The 19,044-nt window shown below is 31.8% G+C and overlaps 1 protein-coding gene across 1 annotated transcript; it reads right to left on the reverse strand.

Annotated features, from left to right (window-relative positions):
• Positions 1-451: 451 nt before the first annotated feature.
• On the reverse strand, positions 452-14,057 carry LOC129905079 (RING finger and SPRY domain-containing protein 1-like). Its single transcript, XM_055980454.1, has 8 exons — positions 13,136-14,057; positions 4,083-4,506; positions 3,902-4,019; positions 3,678-3,841; positions 3,297-3,607; positions 3,085-3,226; positions 2,891-3,009; positions 452-724 (listed from the first exon to the last, which is right to left on the reverse strand). Exons 1-8 carry the CDS (start codon positions 13,357-13,359, stop codon positions 607-609), a joined length of 1,620 nt encoding a protein of 539 aa, XP_055836429.1. The 5' UTR covers positions 13,360-14,057; the 3' UTR covers positions 452-606.
• Positions 14,058-19,044: the final 4,987 nt, after the last annotated feature.

The following is a 19,044-nucleotide window of genomic DNA, read 5'->3' on the forward strand; positions in this document are numbered from 1 at the left end:
GTGTAGGGTGTATTACAGTTTGTTCAAAGTAATAATATAAATATAGATTGTATTTATGTTTATATTTACTGAGACGTTTTCAAAAAATATAATAGGGCCTATTTTTTACCAGAGTTCGCGAGTCATGCGTTAAAGAAACTATTTCATTTGTATGGTCTTATTGATTTTTGGATATGAGTTAGTTTTAGTTTTTATTTATAAAAGTTAATTCTACTCGTTGCCAGTAAAGACACAACTTAAAATGTTTTTTGTCTATAAACTTTTGACTCGCAAACTGTAGTGAGGCTTTTAACAAATTAAATTATTAAACAAATAAAACAAAAATACCTAAATAAAAATTTTAATTTTACATTTCATGCGTTTATTGTTGTTGGTATTGTTTTTTTTTCTATTTATTTCAAATAATTTTTACTGATTTGTTTACTTTTGTTTTAGTTTTAGTTGGTTCATATTTTGTTTTTTTTTTTTTTTATTTATCAACACAAAAATAGAATATTCATTTTTGAAGCAATATTTAAAATATTCCTCCTGGGATGGTTTAAAATTATTTATTCACTCTATTGTGTTTGCGATTGTAGTTGGTGAAGTTGCTGTAGTTGGGTGACATCACGTCGTAATGTCTTCAACGATGGGACTGTCGATATCTTCTTGTACTTTCGACTCAATTTCAGCTCGACACATTGGACAGTGTTGTAGTTGTTTGACGCACGTTGAGCAGAATCCTCTGCAACAAAAAAAAAAATGATAATAAAAAACGCATAATCAACTTTTGTTGAAATAGAAATTCAACTACCTATAATTTTTAAAACAAAATAGGTATAAACTACGGAAATGAAGTACTAAAATTTTTCTTTTCAATATAATTGCATTTGCAGATATTTCAATTGATCAAAATAAAATGCCTGAAGCTCTTTAATAACGATCTTATGCATTTAAAAATGTGGCGATAACCCTGAAGAGTTCATAAGCGCTTTTTTAGTGGTATTATCGTGTTCCTAGACCACAGGGGTAATTTTAATTCTGTTCCTAAGTTTCTATAACCCACCAGCTTACAATAAGAGAATTTTAAACCGATTTTCATAAACCGTACGCTTGTTGAATTTGCAAATAATTCCTGTGGTGAAAATGTACAAATGTGGTGAAAATTTACAAAATCATCCAAAAACTTGAAGATTTGAATCGAATATAACCAGCTTTATTATAACTTCTGTGACAAGAACTATTTTCCACACACTCTCAGTTACAAAGATATTTTACTGATCTATAAGATAAGATGCGAACTTCTCAATTTAAATGGAACACACCATACAACGGAAGTTTTGATCAATTTTGCAGTTTGTGTAATCTAAAGCTGGGTCCACACTAGGTTGATCAACAGATTCAACATACGTTCCACATTGACATATTGAATAGGTAAACCTTTCTAAACTGGGTCAATTGATGTGTAGGTTCAGATCTAGCATACACATATATATTAGGGCGTTCTTTATTACTGAATCAAGTTCCTAAGTGGAAAAACTGTTTCTAAATAATAAAAAAAATCCTCTAATTTGTTTAGATTTTTATTTTGACACTAGATGGCGCCCCAAGAGGGTTAAAAATTTTTATCATTTGACTAAACCCCTATTCCTAAAAAAAATGATTTATATCTTTTTAAAAACGTTGTTTAATGTAGGCAGAACCTCATCAACAAATTTTGATTTAAGTGTATATCTAAAAAATGGCCTAATAAGTCAACACATACCTATTTCAAATGATAAAAAACTTTAACTTTAAGCATCAGTTAGAAAAATTTGGAAATGCTTAACTGTTCAGTTTGTTGATTTGGAATTGATGTTGAACGTGATGATCAACCTAGTGTGGACCCATCTTAAGATCCAAAGAAGACTGCTTTCATTTGATTAGTGTATGTATGTGTATGCAAAGAAGAACACACTTTGGACTCTTTCTGTACACTGTACACTTGTACAGGGAACAATTGACATTTTAAATGGATCAGATTGGGCCAAACTTGTCAAATTTGTCAGAAATAGTTACCGCTATAGAATGCTTTTAATAACGGAATAAATAAAGTAAAAATACATAAAACATACAAATTTTTCTATTTTGTTCTTATTCAAATATGTTAAATTTTTTGTTCAATTTAAAATTTTTAAAGTTACCAGTCGAGCTAATGCCTAAAAATTCATTAAAACTTTTATAAATAGAATAATAACATGAAATAAATGAATCTTTGAATTGAAACATTGAATAAACAGGGTGTCCAGTAAAGAATAGATAAGCCAGAAACAAATATTTTTTACTACCCTGAATTTAAAAAAAAAAGTTCAAATGTTTTTTTATAACCAATATTCAACCGTTATAGCATTATTTTAATTGTAATGTATTAGGAGAATTACTGTAAAATATGAGCTAATTAAAAATGTATAGTAATTGTATTTAAGGTCTAATAAAAATGTGGACAAAAATCCAAACGAAAAGTGGGGAAAATTAATGGATCATTCTTCCATTTGTGGCAGTAATGTGAAAAAAAAAATTTAAGATAATACAGTAATATTAATTCATTACATTAAAATAGCTTGCGCATTACTCTAGATACGATGAAAACCATTACCATTTTGAAATTCCCCTTAGACATGCAACTGTCATTTATGAGCGACAATGGGTATAACGACAAATCTGAATTTGAGGTTTCTCTTTATTGTTGAGAAAGAGACCAAAAATTGACGAATTTGGTTGTAATAAATAAAAATTTATAGATACCAAGATCCAAAGAATTTGGGTAAAACTGAATTGTTTCTACTACTACTTTCAATCCCTATCCTAACAATATAACCCAAAAGGACTCTATAGACGTTATTTGCTAAACCTTAATTTAACGTTCACTTACCTGTGGTTGCAAGGTGAAAGCCGAATTGTTGCTTTTTTATCAAAACACAATGTACATGAATCATCGCGAACGCTTAGTCTACGTAGTTTTTCTAAAAATATATGCCTAGGAAGAACAATCTGCAAAAAAAAACAAGTAAAATCGTTTGTTTAATAAAACAAAATTATCAACATTTTTTTTTTTAAATTTCTTACTTTATCTTGGGACTTTAAAGTCGCACAATTATTAAAACTGCGATACGTTCGATTTTTTGGTGGATATTTAAATGGTTCTAGGCCAAAATTAAATCGACACTGTTGAAAGGACATAAAACTTGCTGCTGCAAAAAATCCTTCCCTAAAATTTTAAAAAAAATTAAAAGTTAATAAAATAATAAATATTTTCAAAAAAAAAAATATCTTCTTACTTAGCATTACTAAATACATTTTTATATGCTTCAGTTTCCTGGCCATCTAAGCTAAATATTGCTTCTTGCTGCTTGAGATCTAGCAAACAGCCTAAAATGGAACCATGTTGCCACGCAGAAAGATTATGCGCCACCGATTGGGCATTGTGCCAAATCAGCTTTCTACAGCCATCAAATGCAATAGAGTATTTATCATCACCGATGCCATAACCATCGTCACTTAGGAAATTTGAATCCTTTGTCGCCCATCCAATTTGCATTACACCGGGCGTTATTATTAACACTTCGTAATACCAGCAATCTACGGCAGTCTTAAAAATATCAAACAAATATCAAGATAAAGAGCTTGAGAAGTTATTAAATGATGATTTGATGATTTACCTGATATGTGCACCGCACACTCTCAAACGTATAAGCATCACATCTTGCTTCTAAGCCATCTGGTGATATTTTGAGATATTCGCTGACATCCTTCGTGTTAAGCATTACATTAATATTGCTCAAATCTACAGTCTCATATGAGTAATTTCTTCCTTCGACAGTAACTGTAAATCAAGACATATTTTACCAAAAGACCAAAGAATATTTAAAAAAATAAAAATTACAATAATTATCCAAACACCATCGGGCACAGAATCCAATTTGCCGCAACACATAGTCATTATCTGTAGCATATTTTTCCAATCTAATCAACGGATTGTTAGGATGTTCAGCAAGTTTTTTCTATAAAGAACCGAACCACAAATTAATTCGTTCGTGATTTTTTTGATTTTTCTTAAAATATACCTTAATTGTTGCTTTATTTTCACTTGTTTGAGCAAATTTTTCCAAAGCAATTAACGATAACAATGTTACATCATGATTAACACCATCTTCTAAATTATCAATCAGGTACTGAAGTGTTGTTTCATTTAACATGGCAATACTACTTGGACCGGCTAATTTCTCAGCCAAACAACCAAGTATAACGCATAAATTCCGTTCACGGCGTGGCGTCCTTCGAAGGGAATGTGTAATCATATCAGCAACTTTCAGCACGGAATCTTTTGTTGGTAATGGACTATCGTCTAAGAGTAGGGCTATAACACTGGCACCCATTGGATGTTTGACGGGTACAACACGTATGAGAGACTTGACCAATTCAATCCAACCAGAAGGTTTGTCTGTTATTACATGGAGCAAAACCATTGAACTTGGTGGTTCGGGTTCGCTGTTAAAGAAAGAAAATTTTGTTAATTAAATAATAAATGCAGAAAAAATGCTGCAATTTTAAGTGGACATTCCCCAATTATGGTTCGAACCCGAAGAATGAAAATTTTTAATTGTTGAAGAAACCCAAAAAGAAACAAAATAAAAATATGTTTGGGCTCCAAACTGTTTTCATTGCTGTTCAATAATGTTACTTACTTTTGATTCATGCGTGAAAAATGTTAATTGACTTTTTGTATTGGACTTTTCAAAGATTCGAACATGTAATGGTGCTATATGGATCAGTAACCTGTAATACATACTCTAAGTGATAATACTAGCAAAAGTAGTATTATGCAGTTAGGATCAACATTTTTTTTAAAGCAATTCAAAAGGCAATAGGATTAAACGTTCCAACACAATGGTGAAGAAAAGCCCTTGGAACAAAAAATCCAACTACTTGGATATTTGGCCTCAGAGATGAAGCAATCTAACAGTAATAATATATGCTTAAAACTTTGTGAATTAAAAAAAAAATATCAAAAATGTAGTCAAAATTGATTTTGTTAAGGATTCCTTTCAACCGAGTGCTAGTTAAGACTAGGTTCTAGTTAGATGATCAAAACCAACTAGTATTCCGTCATTATACTAGTTTAAATTCGTTCTCAAGTGATTTGTTTTCAAAAAAAAAAAAAAAACAAGATTACCAAATCGATACACACCGTCCAATTTTTCAAAATTCCGTTCAACTTCTTGCTTATGTGGACATTATCGGAAGCACAAAGCGAGTCAGTGGTATGAGTGGTGCGTTTGCTGTTATTGAGACCGAGGCGGCAAAAATGGGTTTGGCTGTAAATGAGGCAAAAACAAAGCATATGCCGTCATCGAAGGGAGAGGCACAAAAACGTCGGCTCTCCCAAAACATCACAATGGACAGATATAATTCATTTTGAAGTAGTCAGCGACTTTGTATATTTAGGTTTCACTATTACCTCTTTAACCTGCAGAGATAAAGCGAAGAATCAATCTTGCCAATCGCTGTTTCGAAGATGCAATTTCGAACTATACGGGCTTTAGAGCGACATCAACCTGGTCAGAAAGCTGAACATTCAGCGGTTAAGATGGCTGGGTCATGTGGAGCGTAGGAACACAGACTTGTCGAGTTTTAAAACTTCTTAATAGTTAGAACCTGAACATCGATAGACTAGCGGTTATAATACTTAATAAGCTCCGCAATAAGAGAATTCAATTTAAGAAAAAGTTAGCGCTTACTATTGACTTACTATTATATTGAGACATACAGTGGTGGTCATATTTTTAAGTAAAAGTTTTTCAGTTTTAATGTGTGTCAATGTGTGCCAATGTGGCTAAATACTATATAAGCACATAATAAAGTATTAAAACAGAAACATTCAAAAACTAGTAACAATTTTGATCATTTTTCAGGGAACGAAATCAGTGTTCCTATAAATTTGACCAGGTAAAAAATATAAAATTTGGATGTCTTCATTTTTTTTACAATTTGTGTGAATGTTATTGAAGTTTGTTTTTAATATGTTTTTTGAAAATAAAGTATAAATTTATTAATTTTCGGTACAATTTATTTTTAGAATTAATGCTAAGACATTTTAAAATCTTCACTGTCCTTAAAGATATGATAACCACGGTATGTCTCCTGAAGGGAGTTATGCGATCTTTTCAATTTTTTCTTGTATTGCGTGAGGTTAAATTGATCATAAAAATTATAATATTATGAACCTTTCGGTAGCTGTATTGCATTTCATAGTTCAACTTAAATAGAAAATTATAATTTTTCGACTAAAAACGATGTGTTGAAGTTAAATTGTCCACGGATAACTTCAATCCCTATAAGAAATAAATGTAGAAAATAAAATCAACTACTGCTATCCGTATCCGCATTTGGCGTTTACATGCATTATAAAATCAACTCGCAGCTGCCGATAAGAATAGAAGCTAAACCAAGCTGCGGATAGAATTTAGTGTCTAAAAAGTTGGCCCTTTGGTTGAATTTAATTTTTCTTGAAGAAGAAGTACAAATAAGTAGAAAATCTATACCGTAAAACCGGGTGACTTTGGCACGTTTTCAAATTCAAATGTGAATAACTTCTGCAATAATTTTTTTTTTAATGAAGATTTCAACCAATTTACCTACTTCGCTCATTCTATAGGTATGATTAATCTTGAAGAAATCTGTCCAACAGTTCTATAGATAAATGCCAAAATATGGGTGGCCAAAGTCACCCTCCATTCCGGGTGACTTTGGCCGGTAGGACGTTTGCTATATTTCCAGTTCAACTACAAGTAGCACGTCATTCTAACCCAGCCCAAATGAAAGAGCAGATTTTATAAAACATGTGGGTATTTTTTTTTATTTTCGTACACAGAATTGTCGGTTTTTATTTGATTAAAAAAAAAACAAAAAATTAAAATTAGCATAAATTTTGATATCCTTCAAAGGATATGGAAAAAAATATTTTCTCTCTGCGGTCAACCATTGGAATAGGAAGTTTCTTCTCCAGATCACTTTTGGTGACTTGTGCAACGTCTTTTTTCTCTGAAGCTGTACCCAGCACCTCTTCGCAGGAATGACACTGTAACCTCATCGTTATCAACATTTAAGATGCAGCCGAAGTAAAATGTTATTTTAGAAGCCTAGGAAACACATCTTTCGGCACTGTTTTGTTTTCGAGTTTGCCATCTTATACGCTGTTAAGGTCTTCATCCATAATATTTTAAGAGGCCGAAAGAAGGCTACGTCTAGTGTTTGAGCTGCCACCCGGCCAAAGTCACCCGATATGCCGGCCAAAGTCACCCTACCATATGGCATTTTTTATAAAAAAATTAAAATTAATTTTTATGAAATAGTTGCAAGGGTAGAATAAAAGTAATTCAACTTGCAAAACAATACACATATCGGAGTTAAAGTCATTTTGCAATCCTATTTCTGCAACATGTTCAAACCATCCAACATTTTCAGGTGATTTTTTTTTTTTAGCATTTTTAAGAAAACTAAATTTTAGTATAAATTAATGGGCACGTTCAAACAGTTAACATAAAGCTATCGGATAGCTTTTTTTTGTTGTAAACAGTGTTAAAAAATAGCAAAGAAACGAACCATTTTCTGTCAAAAAATAATCTGAAGGTATCCGACAATTTTTGGTATACCTCAGGTATTCGAGTGATCAGCTGATAAATATTTGGCTATTTATTATTTTGATTTCTATTCGCGCGATTATTCAGCTTCAAAATAAAATAAATTTGCAACAATTAAAGTTAAATCGATTGTGCAAGTACTATGCAACAATAAAAAAAACAGGAATTTGCTCAAAAGAAACAATTTCCTCTTTTCAATATTTTAATTTTTTTTTTTTTTGTAGCTGCTTTGGCAAGCTATCTGGATAGCTTTTCGTTCAAAGAGATATTCCAGATACGGGTATCCCAGATAGCCTATCCGATAGCTGTTTGAACGTGCCCAATATCTAATTTTAATTAAATAAAGCTAGTATGATCACTTTTGAATTCATCAAATTATACGAATTTACAAAGAAACTTGGAAAAAATCAAACAAGTCCTTCATATATTAACAATTTTTTAAAAAAGTGTCCATGTCAAAGTCAAAGTCACCCGCCAGGCCAAAATCACCCGGTTCTACCGGTATTGAGTTATAAAACTAACATTATTTACATTTACAAGTTTGAAACTCAAATTTGGATTAAATTGTTTACAAATCACGGTAACATTGTGGTTTATCTTGGTAACTCAGTAGGTTTGTTCGTTGTGAGCTCTAGGGTAATCTGGGTCGCTCCGAATTCGTTGTCAAGCGTTTTTTGTAGCTCCTTTTTCAACCAGAGTTATTTCCTCTGTGTTCGATGTTCGCTCTGAACGCATCCTGAACAACTCTGGGTATTTTGTCAGAGCGTGGAATTCAGAGTTATCAAAATCAAATCACCTCTTGTCATTTAAGAAAAAAAAATTGTTTGAAGTGCGAACACCTCTGAGGTGTTCGATGTAAAATAAAACCCGAGAAACTCTGGTTTTTTTGACAATTGATTGACATGACTCAGAGTGCCCTGGAGCGGGAAAACAACGAACAGACCTAGTGGTATTTAAAGTTTCAAAGCTGATTTTTGGTAACAAACTATTAAGAATATTTAATTGAAATTAATTTTTCTGTGATTTAACTTCATAGGAGACTAACGTTGTTCCTATAGTTTCAAATAGGAATATCAGAGTGCTTAATTATATAATTTTACAAATAAAACTGAAATTTGCAGTAAAGTAACGCAGTTGTTTGGTTTTGATCACTTTGTGTTTAAACTGTCATAAATACAGAAATATCATTCAAAACATCGAAGCAAATGTTATCTTATAATAGATTAAAGTATAACCATTCTATGTCAACTAAAATATATGAAAATATATTGATAAAAATTTCCATTTTTTTTTTTTTTTTCAAAATTCACTGCCATAATTAGGCATCAAAAAGTATTTTCGACCACATCTTTAAGTCCAGACAAAGTAAACAGAAAAAAAGAGCAAACCCAGAAATAATTCGCATAGGGCTGAAAATTGGTACAGAGCATTTAAATGTCGATGAAAGTAAAATGTTAAAAGTCCCCAAAAGTCCCATGTGTGCATAAAAAGTTATTCGAGTTTTAATGCCGAAAACTTAGGTTTTTTATATATAACATTGAAACGGGAGAAGCTATCAAAAAAAAGTATATGGATGACTTGTAGGTTTTGTAATTCCCTAAAAAAAATTTGATGACACTTTTTTTCCTACGAGATATCGTTACGTGTCAAATGTCGAAAATATCGTGTTTTTGCCTATTACTCTTAAACTATGAGTCCAGTCAAAAAGTTGTCTTTGAAAAACTGGTAGATAATGTGCTTCTTGATATTACTAAATTTTTTGTTTTTCGTTAAAGTAGTCTTTCAAAACGAAAATTTTTTTTTTTGATTTGGTCTAAACTCAAAAATTGCGAATTTGTTTAAATAGCTTCTAAAATATGAGTTTTTTAACATATATTTTTAACTCGTATGACATACTATAACGCTTTGCACAAAATAGCTGTAGATATGCTTTAGTAACACTTATCGTTTTAAAGGTAGTGCGCTCAAAAGAGTTGTATATATAGAAATATCACTTTTTTGTCTATTTTCGTCAGTCCTCTCTCTGAAAGCTAATATCTTCTAAACGATGACAGCTATGAAAAAGTACATCTTAATCCTTTTTATGGAAAACATTATGGGCTATGAAATAAATTTAAAATATTTTTCAAAAACTGCATTTTAGAAGAGTTAAGTATAAAAAACTGATATTTTTGATTTTTGTCGAAATAAAAAAATTTTTTTTTAATTACAGCTTTGGAGGGATAAAAACTTAACACATGCTATGAAAATTTGTTTAAATAACACTAACCATTTGACGAAAATAGACAAAAAAGCGATATTTCTATATACAGGGTGTCCCAAAAGTAATGGATCAAACGAAGTATGCTGATAGGCCAACTTTAGGGCTCTCAGAATTTGGTAACTTGTTCATCCCAAATCTTTACGGTTTTCGATTTAATGCAGTTTTTGTGAATTTTCGATAAATCCCGACTTTGCAACAGTATTTTGCTTCCTCCGCTCATAATTGATTTTTGTTTTTTACAATTCTTTCAATAAAACAATGCCTAATAATAAGAAATAATTAATTAATCAAAATATTTTTTATTTCATTCGCCATTTTGCTGCAAATTAATTAACAGTTCTATGTTTTATAAAAACTCAATTTCTTACTTTTATTTCAGAGCAACACCCTGAAAAAAATTTGTATGGTGTGACCCTGGTTTATTATTTTAAAAACTTGGCGTGTTATTGCAGTTTTCAAAAATGTATAAAAGTTTCCAAAGTTGAAGTTAGAACTGAAGATATTACAATTTAAAAGCAACAAAACAGGGTTTTTTTCAGAGAAAAATAACGAAGAAAAATAAACAAATTTTCTCGACAGTTGTTTGTTTATTTCTTTTTGAATAAAAGCCTCGATTTTTTTTTGTTATTTTGTTTTGAAAACCTCTGTTTTTTTGCATTCAAATTGTTATATCTTTCGTTCTAATTTCATCTTTTTAAATTGTTATACATTTTTGAAATCTGCAATAACACGGAAAGTTTTCAAAATAATAAACCCGTGTCACACCATACTATTTTTTTTCGGGATGTTGCTCTGAAATAAAAGTAAGAAATTGAGTTTTTATAAAATATGGAACTGTTAATTCATTTGCAGCAAAATGGCGAATGAAATAAAAAATATTTTGATTAATTAATTATTTCTTATTATTAGGCAATGTTTTAGTGAAAGAATTGTAAAAAACAAAAATCAATTATGAGCGGAGGAAGCAAAATACTGTTGCAAAGTCGGGATTTATCGAAAATTCACAAAAACTGCATTAAATCGAAAACCGTAAAGATTTGGGATGAACAAGTTACCAAATTCTGAGAGCCCTAAAGTTGGCCTATCAGCATACTTCGTTTGATCCATTACTTTTGGGACACCCTGTATACCACTCTTTTGAGCGCACTACCTTTAAAACGATAAGTGTAACTAAAGCATATCTACAGCTTTTTTGTGCAAAGCATTATAGTATGTGATACGAGTTAAAAATATATGTTAAAAAAACTCATATTTTAGAAGCTACATATGTACACAAATTCGCAATTTTTGAGTTTTGACCAAATCAAAAAAATTTTTTTTTAACAAAAAACAAAAAATGTAGTAATATAAAGGAGCACATTATCTACCAGTTTTTTCAAAGACAACTTTTTGACAGAACTCATAGTTTAAGAGTAATAGGCAAAAACCCGATATTTTCGACATTTGACACGTAACGATATCTCGTAGAAAAAAAAGTGTCATCAAATTTTTTTAGGGAATGACAAAACCTACAAGTCATCCATATACTTTTTTACTTGCTCAATAGGGCAAGTATTGGTTTCGTGTAAAAAAAAAAATTCGAGGTTTTAATCAAAACTAACATTACGATGATGGAGAAGCCCAAAAAAGTGGGTTTCGTCATGACGTCCGTCGGTCTGTGCGTCGGTGCGTCGGTGCGTCCGTGCGTCCATCTGTACAAGTAGCTACAGCCTAAACGAGTGGACGGATTTTCTTGAAATTTGGTATGGATGTTTTTTTCGTAATTTCCAAGGTTGGTTTTTTTTTGTTTTTTAATATCTCGCTTAGAACGTATACCTCCCATACAAAATTTTCGAGTTATTGCAATTTTCTCGAAAACGGCTCTAACGATTTCGATTAAATTTAGCACACGTAATGCTGTATATAGTTCTAACATAACTGCGTTTTTAGTTTTTCTCAAAAAATACGGATAGTGGAAATATAGTCTTTACATTTTTTTAAATCGCGGATGTCGGCTCTTCCCGTACATCATTATGGAGTTATTGCAATTTTCTCAAAAATGGCTCTAATGATTTTGATAAAATTAAGCACACGTAATATTCAAAAAAATTGCAGTAAAACTGCGTTTTTAGTTTTTCTCAAAAAAGTCAAGTCAAATAAAAAAAAAATTTTATTTAACTAACATTTGGCCTCCATGCCGGCTCTTCCCCTACATCAACCAAATTTCTTAAAAATGTATATAGAGGCAGCTCTAATAACCTTCAAGTAAGCTAACATAAAAGTGCTTTGAACTGCAAGAGCAAGTACGTGCGGCCCCAGTCGTGCATTTTATTTTGATAGCTTCTCCCGTTTCAATGTTATATGTACATATATAAAAAACCTAAATTTTCGACATTAAAACTTGAATAACTTTTTACTTTTGGGGATTTTTGACATTTTACTTTAATCGACATTTAAATGCTCTGTACCAATTTTCAGCCCTATGCGAATTATTTCTGGGTTGAATGTCTAATTTGTCTGGACTATTTACGAAGATTTTCTGATGCTCTACAGAAAATTTCGTTGCTTTTATATTTCAAAACTTAAAATAGGGTTTTCAAAGATCTGAAGTTCGGAAGTTACAAAGGAGAAAAATGATGACAATTATTTGATTTTTAAGCGGAGTGATTGAATGAAATTAAATTATAAGTTGTAGTGGCTTCTTCTCCAAAATGAGTTTTGTACGAGTACCACAGTGGGTTCATCAGTTAGATGCTGTCATACTCTTCAAAGACGGAAGTCTGGAACAGACTTGTTATGAGGGCTAAGACTTAACCGTTAAGCATGACACTATCTGAATTAGCTTGTTGATCAAAGTCATGACCAAACTTTAACTGCGTCATCTAAATAAAATACCAAAATACACAGTCATCAATAGGCAATACTTAGAATTTATAAAAATGTAAACATACTACTGAATTGTTTACTTAAAAAAAAAAACGTTTGGTCAGAATTATATAATTTTTTAAGAAGAAAACGACCTAATACGCTTGGAAGCGTTTTGTCTACTTTTGTGTGTCTTAAAACTATTAAAAAAAAAAAAACAACTAAACCGAAAATTCTTCATGCATACAATCTTTTGTGGACAAAGTCTTAGATTTGCTCTAATTGTAGCTAGCAAAAGGTCATGTATCAAATGAGTAAGAAAATATATAATAAATATGGAACTTTCCACCCAAGAATTAAAAATACTCACTTGTCAATAACTGTAACAATAACATCCAGTGTTTCATTCACAAGTTTGTCCACCGTCTCTGACAGCGATTTCATATTGTTGTAGGATTCCAAACCGCATGTGCTCCATTGTCCACTTGCTCGTGGCGATGGTTCTGTTTGATGTCCTCCTCCTCCGGCAGCTGCTCCTGGTCCAACATCCGTTTGTCCATCTTCGACTTTATCTTTGCACAAACAAACACCCATATTTTTACTCTCTCCCAAAACAAAAAAAAAAATAAAGTTATGGTCTCTAGGATGTTTTTGAGATTGCCTTCTTTTTTTTGCACTTTTTTCTCAACAAAAATATAAATAAATAAATTATAAATTGGAACAATATTAAAAACCAAACAACAGAGAGAAGGTTTTTTGTACTTTTGCCACAGTCAAGTAAATATTTTTTGTTTTATAAAAAATTAACAAGAAAATAATAATATTTTTTGTTTGTTGTTTGTTATAAATTATAAGTTAAAAGTTTTCTGGAGGACGTCGTCATAGGTTTTCTGACATTGAACTGTGCATCAACATTATTTCTATTTGAGCTGCTGCTGATGGTGGTAGTAGGGTTTTGTTGGATGAGCAGAAAAATGACAACTTCGTGGTCGTCGTCGTCTTCCTCTAGATTTGTACATTTTGGAATAAATCAGTGAACATTGTACTTCTGATTGATGGAATATTTTTATTTTTGTTAAGTGCGCGATAAGAGAATGAAAGTTTTGGAATAAATAATGTTTGGGGGTTAATTATTGTAAATGTTGAATTTTTAATCGAATTGTGTTGTGTTTTTTCTTTTATTTATTCTTTCTTTTTTCTTGATTTTCTTTGCATTTGCACAGCACTGCACAAAAATTTTTTTTGGGGTATTTTTTTTGGTGGAATGTTCGAAATTTATTTTGACAGTTTAGTGCGAATTTTTTTTTCTTCTTCTTTTTTCGAAAATAAATAAAAATATGGCAACTAGTTGATTAGGGTAGGAACACAAGAATTTTAGATATAGTTGGGATCTAGGGATGAAGTGTTTTTATTTAAAAAAAAATTGAAGCAAAAACAAATGTGGGGTTTTGTGAAAAATAAAAAAAAAATTTGGGATAATTTTTTTTTTGTATTCGGTGAAGAAATTAGCTAAAACCTGCGCTTAGGGCCAGTTGTACAAACGTGGTTCAGCCTCGGATCAGGAATTTAACTCGCCGATTTCGGCGGATTAGCAGTGAGTCAACTCTCGTTTGTCTGGTTCAAGGATGGATTTAGCTATTTCAACCTATATGGACCTAGAACCCAGTGCTTAAAATCAATTTTACCACCGAATTCAAAAGATAAAAGTTGCTGAACCACGCATTAAATATTTGTACAACTGGCCTTTAAGTTCTCAAATTGAGAATTCGATTTTTAGGGTAAATTTTGTTCCAATTCAAAATATTTCTCGGCCACTTTTCTCGATGTGAGAATAATTGAGCATATGTATAGGCTATTTTACCTAGAGCCCAAATAACATAATTCCTGATAAAGAATTTATAAAGACAAACATTCACATAAATGTTAAATCCAGGAATGTTGTGTGTAAGATGATCGTGTGCAAATAAATCTCGATAAGAATCGAGATATTGAAAATTCGATCTCGGATCAATTAAAAAAGATCTCTTTCATCTTGACAAAATTAATGATCTCTTTTGACAAATAGAATATGAGTAACCAGTATTTTCCAGCATTTTTTGACAGAATTCATTATAAAGGTCTGTTTAGGTTCTTTTTGGACAAAAATATGAAACCTCTGTCAAATTTTAAGGAGTGGTATGAAATCCTCTCAGAGAAAGAAAAATTGTGTAAAAGTACCCAAACGCTTTTTGCACAAAATTTTCTGATACTTTTTCAACAACAACAAAAATGTAAAAAACAACACCAATTGACAAAAAAAAAAGTAGAAACGAAAAATATCAAAACATTTTGTAATGTTTTTCAAACATTTTTTTAAATATATTTTTTTCATAAAATATTTATAAAATAAAGAACTTCACCACTAACAAAAAAAAAATGCATAATTTCAGAGTACCCAAACAGGAATTGGGTTAAAAAAGTTGAAAAAAGTAAAAATATTTCTGTTTTAGACAGTACCCAAACAGACCTAAAAATAATTGATTTTGTGTGGCAAATAGAAATTCACATACAAAATTAGACAAAATCGGAGTGAAGCTGTGTTCCTTTGGGAATATTTATCTACTGCTTAGTTTAGTACTTAAAGCTGTTTTGAACTACTTTTTCAATATAGAAAAAGTAGTTGAGAGTAGTTTTAAGTACTAAACAGTAGATAAATGTTCCCAAAGGAAAGCAGCTATTCACTTTAATAACAGTTAAGGCTTAAGTACATTCACCACTTTTTGAAAAAGTACAAAAGTGAAAATATTTTTTTTCTTTCTAGCGCAATTGTTTTGTGGAAAAGACTATATACAAAATTGCGTTTGAAAATTTTCACTTTTGTACTTTTTCACTTTTTAAGCCAATGTAGTTAAGGCTTTAGTTTACTCATGAGTAAAATTTTTGGTAGCACAACATTCCTACATATGTATCTACTCGTGAAGAATAAATCTTGTGTTTGCTAAACTAGATCTAATAATCTTCTACTCATGAGTTGTCTACCACCTCCAAATAAGGAACTCGGCTGTCATTTGTTTCTTTTTTCATACACAGAACTTATTTGACCTGCTGACAATAGTTGTGTTTTTTATTACCACAGGTCTTAACTGGACAAAAAAACGCCTCGGGGCTTAACCTGCAATCTTGGCAGCACTGTATATTGAATGTTCCGAAAACAGCAGACACAATAAAAATTTGGAGTTGTCATGTTTTTCGCTTTCGTCCTTTTCTTGTATGTTTCATGTATGTTTTACAAAGAGATACAAAAATTTATGCTACCAAAACTATTTTATTACATTTTGTCCTTCCACGTTTTTAAAGAAATTCTAAACAATTTATGAAAAAATTAGTTTGGTAGCACAGATTTAAAACTCTTCAAAAAGTTAAGCCCAGATAAATATCCGGGCTAAACAACAAGGGGCTAAGGTGTTGTTGTATTTAACATGTAAATTGCTTAGCCCAGACTGCGTTTTTTTTTTGTCTAGTTAAGACCGGTTGTAATAAATAAACACACCCAATGAAGTATTGGGTGTGTTCTTAGATTTTTCTTGCTCATTTTGTGCAAATAGGTGGAAATTATTTCATTGTAAATTCCATTTTTTTTTTGCCCTAGGCAAAACTAGACTATTATAACCCCGTTCCTTAGGAGGTAGTATTTTACTCATGAGTAGGTAAATTATCTAGTTTAATCCTAGAACTACTTATGTTCTTCTATCCGAGTAGATGAAAAACGTTATTAAACTACTAGTAGTTCTTTGCCACATTGCAATGGAACAAAACTTATGTCGACTTTTTATGGGTCAATTATCGACCTTATCACGAATTCCATTCGTATTGGAAATGTACTACGATTCGCGGAAAAACAGCCATGCAATCCGTTTGTTATAGAAAATTTCATACAAATCGTCACTACAATCGGATTTTGTGATTGTTTTTTCGGGTATCGTAGAAAATTTCCGATACGAATGAAATTCGTGATAAGGTCGATTATTCGGCCCTAGCGAGGTATCCTAGAAAATTCTGCGATTTTATACGACTTATGCTTCGATGTGTGTTTCCGATAGGTAAAACCTCTCAGATTCGTATAAAATTGGACAAATTTTCGCTCGGACGGAAACCTGGCTAGGGCTGAATCAGCCCTGTCTGCCTTCAGAATGCGTATCAACCTCAAAAAAGTATGGTTTGGTCTAACTTCTTTCTCGTTTTACATAACCGCTCTTTGTCATGGCTTGCCCAGGAACTCGCATAGGTACACAATTTTGGGAAAATTTATTGTTGTTACCATGTGAACTAAGGTTCACCTTAATGTTATAGCACGTGTTGGATTGCTATTCCTTTTTCCTTTCTCGACGACGAAACACTTTTTATTTTTTAAGATTTTTATTTTACTTATTCTTAATAATACTTTAACAATATAATTTAAGTTAGGTTGGGAGCAATATTGCACCAGCACACAATTTAATAGTTTTTATAATTTAATTGAAAATTGAAGTATGAACTGCATGAGTGATGAAATGGAAAGCGAATAGGGGGGTTCACATTGACCAACTTACCGGACAGACCCGTTGTCATTTGGCCTGATGGCCGAATTATATTTTTCGTTCACACTCATCAGACAATTTTCATCAAAACCCACTTTTCAGCTTATTTTTAATATATCTTTACCCTATTCTGCTCTCAAATTAGAGACAATGGATTATCACTGTCTGCCGGACAGACATGTCGTTTAATTGACTAACATGTTCGTCCGACCACCAAAAAATCAAAATTTTTTGAAAACCATCCGGCAAACCGGACAGGCTGTCGGATGGGTGTTCACACTATCAAAACAGCATCAGATCAGACCAAATGGCGGCTGGTCTGTCCGGTAAGTTAGTCAATGTGAACCCCCCTAATGAATGAATGAATGAATGACAGACAAAAGTTAATTATCAAGAAAACAAGATTGACAGTTGGTTTTTTGTTTTCGTTAAGTTGTTTTGGTGAGCGTTCAGAAAATGAAACTTAAAGTTTGAAACAGAAGTATGCGGTTGCGTTCGCGTAAACGATTTAAAATCGCGATGCGATTTTATTTTGGAGTGTTATAAAATGTTTTATTTTATTTTATAAAATGTTTATTTTATTTTATATAATGTTTATTTTATATTATATTTGAACTACAAAATGTTTTCTTAGGCGTCGAATGACGTTATATGGTCCTTCGTATGAAGGCATAAGACCTGTTTTGACTTTGTCAATTCTAACAAAAACTTGTTTACACGCGTCTAATTGCTTTGGTATGAAAATTTCTTGATTTTGTTGTCGAGTTTCTGTTGGGATGAGATTTTTCATTGTGTTGCGAAGTTTTTCGATTAAAGTCTCTGGAGAGGTTTGCTTATTTTCGTTACCAACGAAAATTTCTCCAGGTAATCTTAGATTTTGTCCATAGACCATTTCTGCTGCAGAAGAATTTAAGTCTTCTTTGACTGCACATCGAATTCCTAACAGGATTATTGGAAGTTCTGAACTCCAATTGATGGTATTGCACCTAGCCTTTAATGAACACTTGAGTTGCCGATGAAAACGCTCAACCATTCCATTAGCTTGCGGGTGATATGGCGTTGTGTGGATCTTGTGTATGCCTAAAAGTCTAGAAAGTTCACTGAAAAGCTTTGATTCGAATTGGCTTCCCTGGTCCGTAGTGATTTTTAAAGGAGTACCAAAACGGGAGATGAAGTTTTCGACAAATGCTTTTGCTACACTGTTAGCTGTTATATCCACGAGAGGATAGGCTTCTGGCCAACGCGTAAATCTGTCAACGGCCGTCAGAATATATGAAAAACCGTTAGATTGAGGAAGAGGTCCTACCAAGTCTAAGTGAATGTGATCGAATCGACCAGTTGGAACTTCAAATCTACCATATTCTGATTTAGTGTGTCGCTGAACTTTTGACTTTTGGCATCCTATGCACGATTTGGCCCAAGTGTTGATATTTTTGTTCATACTTGGCCAGAAATATCGTTCGGAAATTAGTTTTCGAGTTGCGCGAATACTTGGATGGGAAATTCCATGAAGGATGTTGAAAACATTAAAGCGTAAATCAGATGGAATGATCCATTTTGACCACTTGATTGAATATCACCAGGCATTTCAATTTTGATTACTTTCATAAATCAGAACTTGAAATGAAATTGAAATTCCGAATGAATTTCAAAAGAATCGTAAAAATTTTGCAAAAAAAAAAAAAGTTTGCACGAACCTTTCCGCTTTAGTTTCTTATTTGTA

This window comes from Episyrphus balteatus, chromosome 1 (genome assembly GCF_945859705.1).
Source record: "Episyrphus balteatus chromosome 1, idEpiBalt1.1, whole genome shotgun sequence".
NCBI lineage: Eukaryota > Metazoa > Arthropoda > Insecta > Diptera > Syrphidae > Episyrphus > Episyrphus balteatus.

Bases quoted from the DNA above. Each gene is read 5' to 3' on its own strand.
- LOC129905079 (XM_055980454.1), bottom strand. From the start codon at position 13,359: ATGGGTGTTTGTTTGTGCAAAGATAAAGTCGAAGATGGACAAACGGAT. The intron at 3,608-3,677 runs GTAAATCATCAA...GATATTTTTAAG, and splicing joins GTGTGCGGTGCACATATCAG to ACTGCCGTAGATTGCTGGTA. The intron at 3,010-3,084 runs GTAAGAAATTTA...TTTTTTTTGCAG, and splicing joins CTTTAAAGTCCCAAGATAAA to ATTGTTCTTCCTAGGCATAT.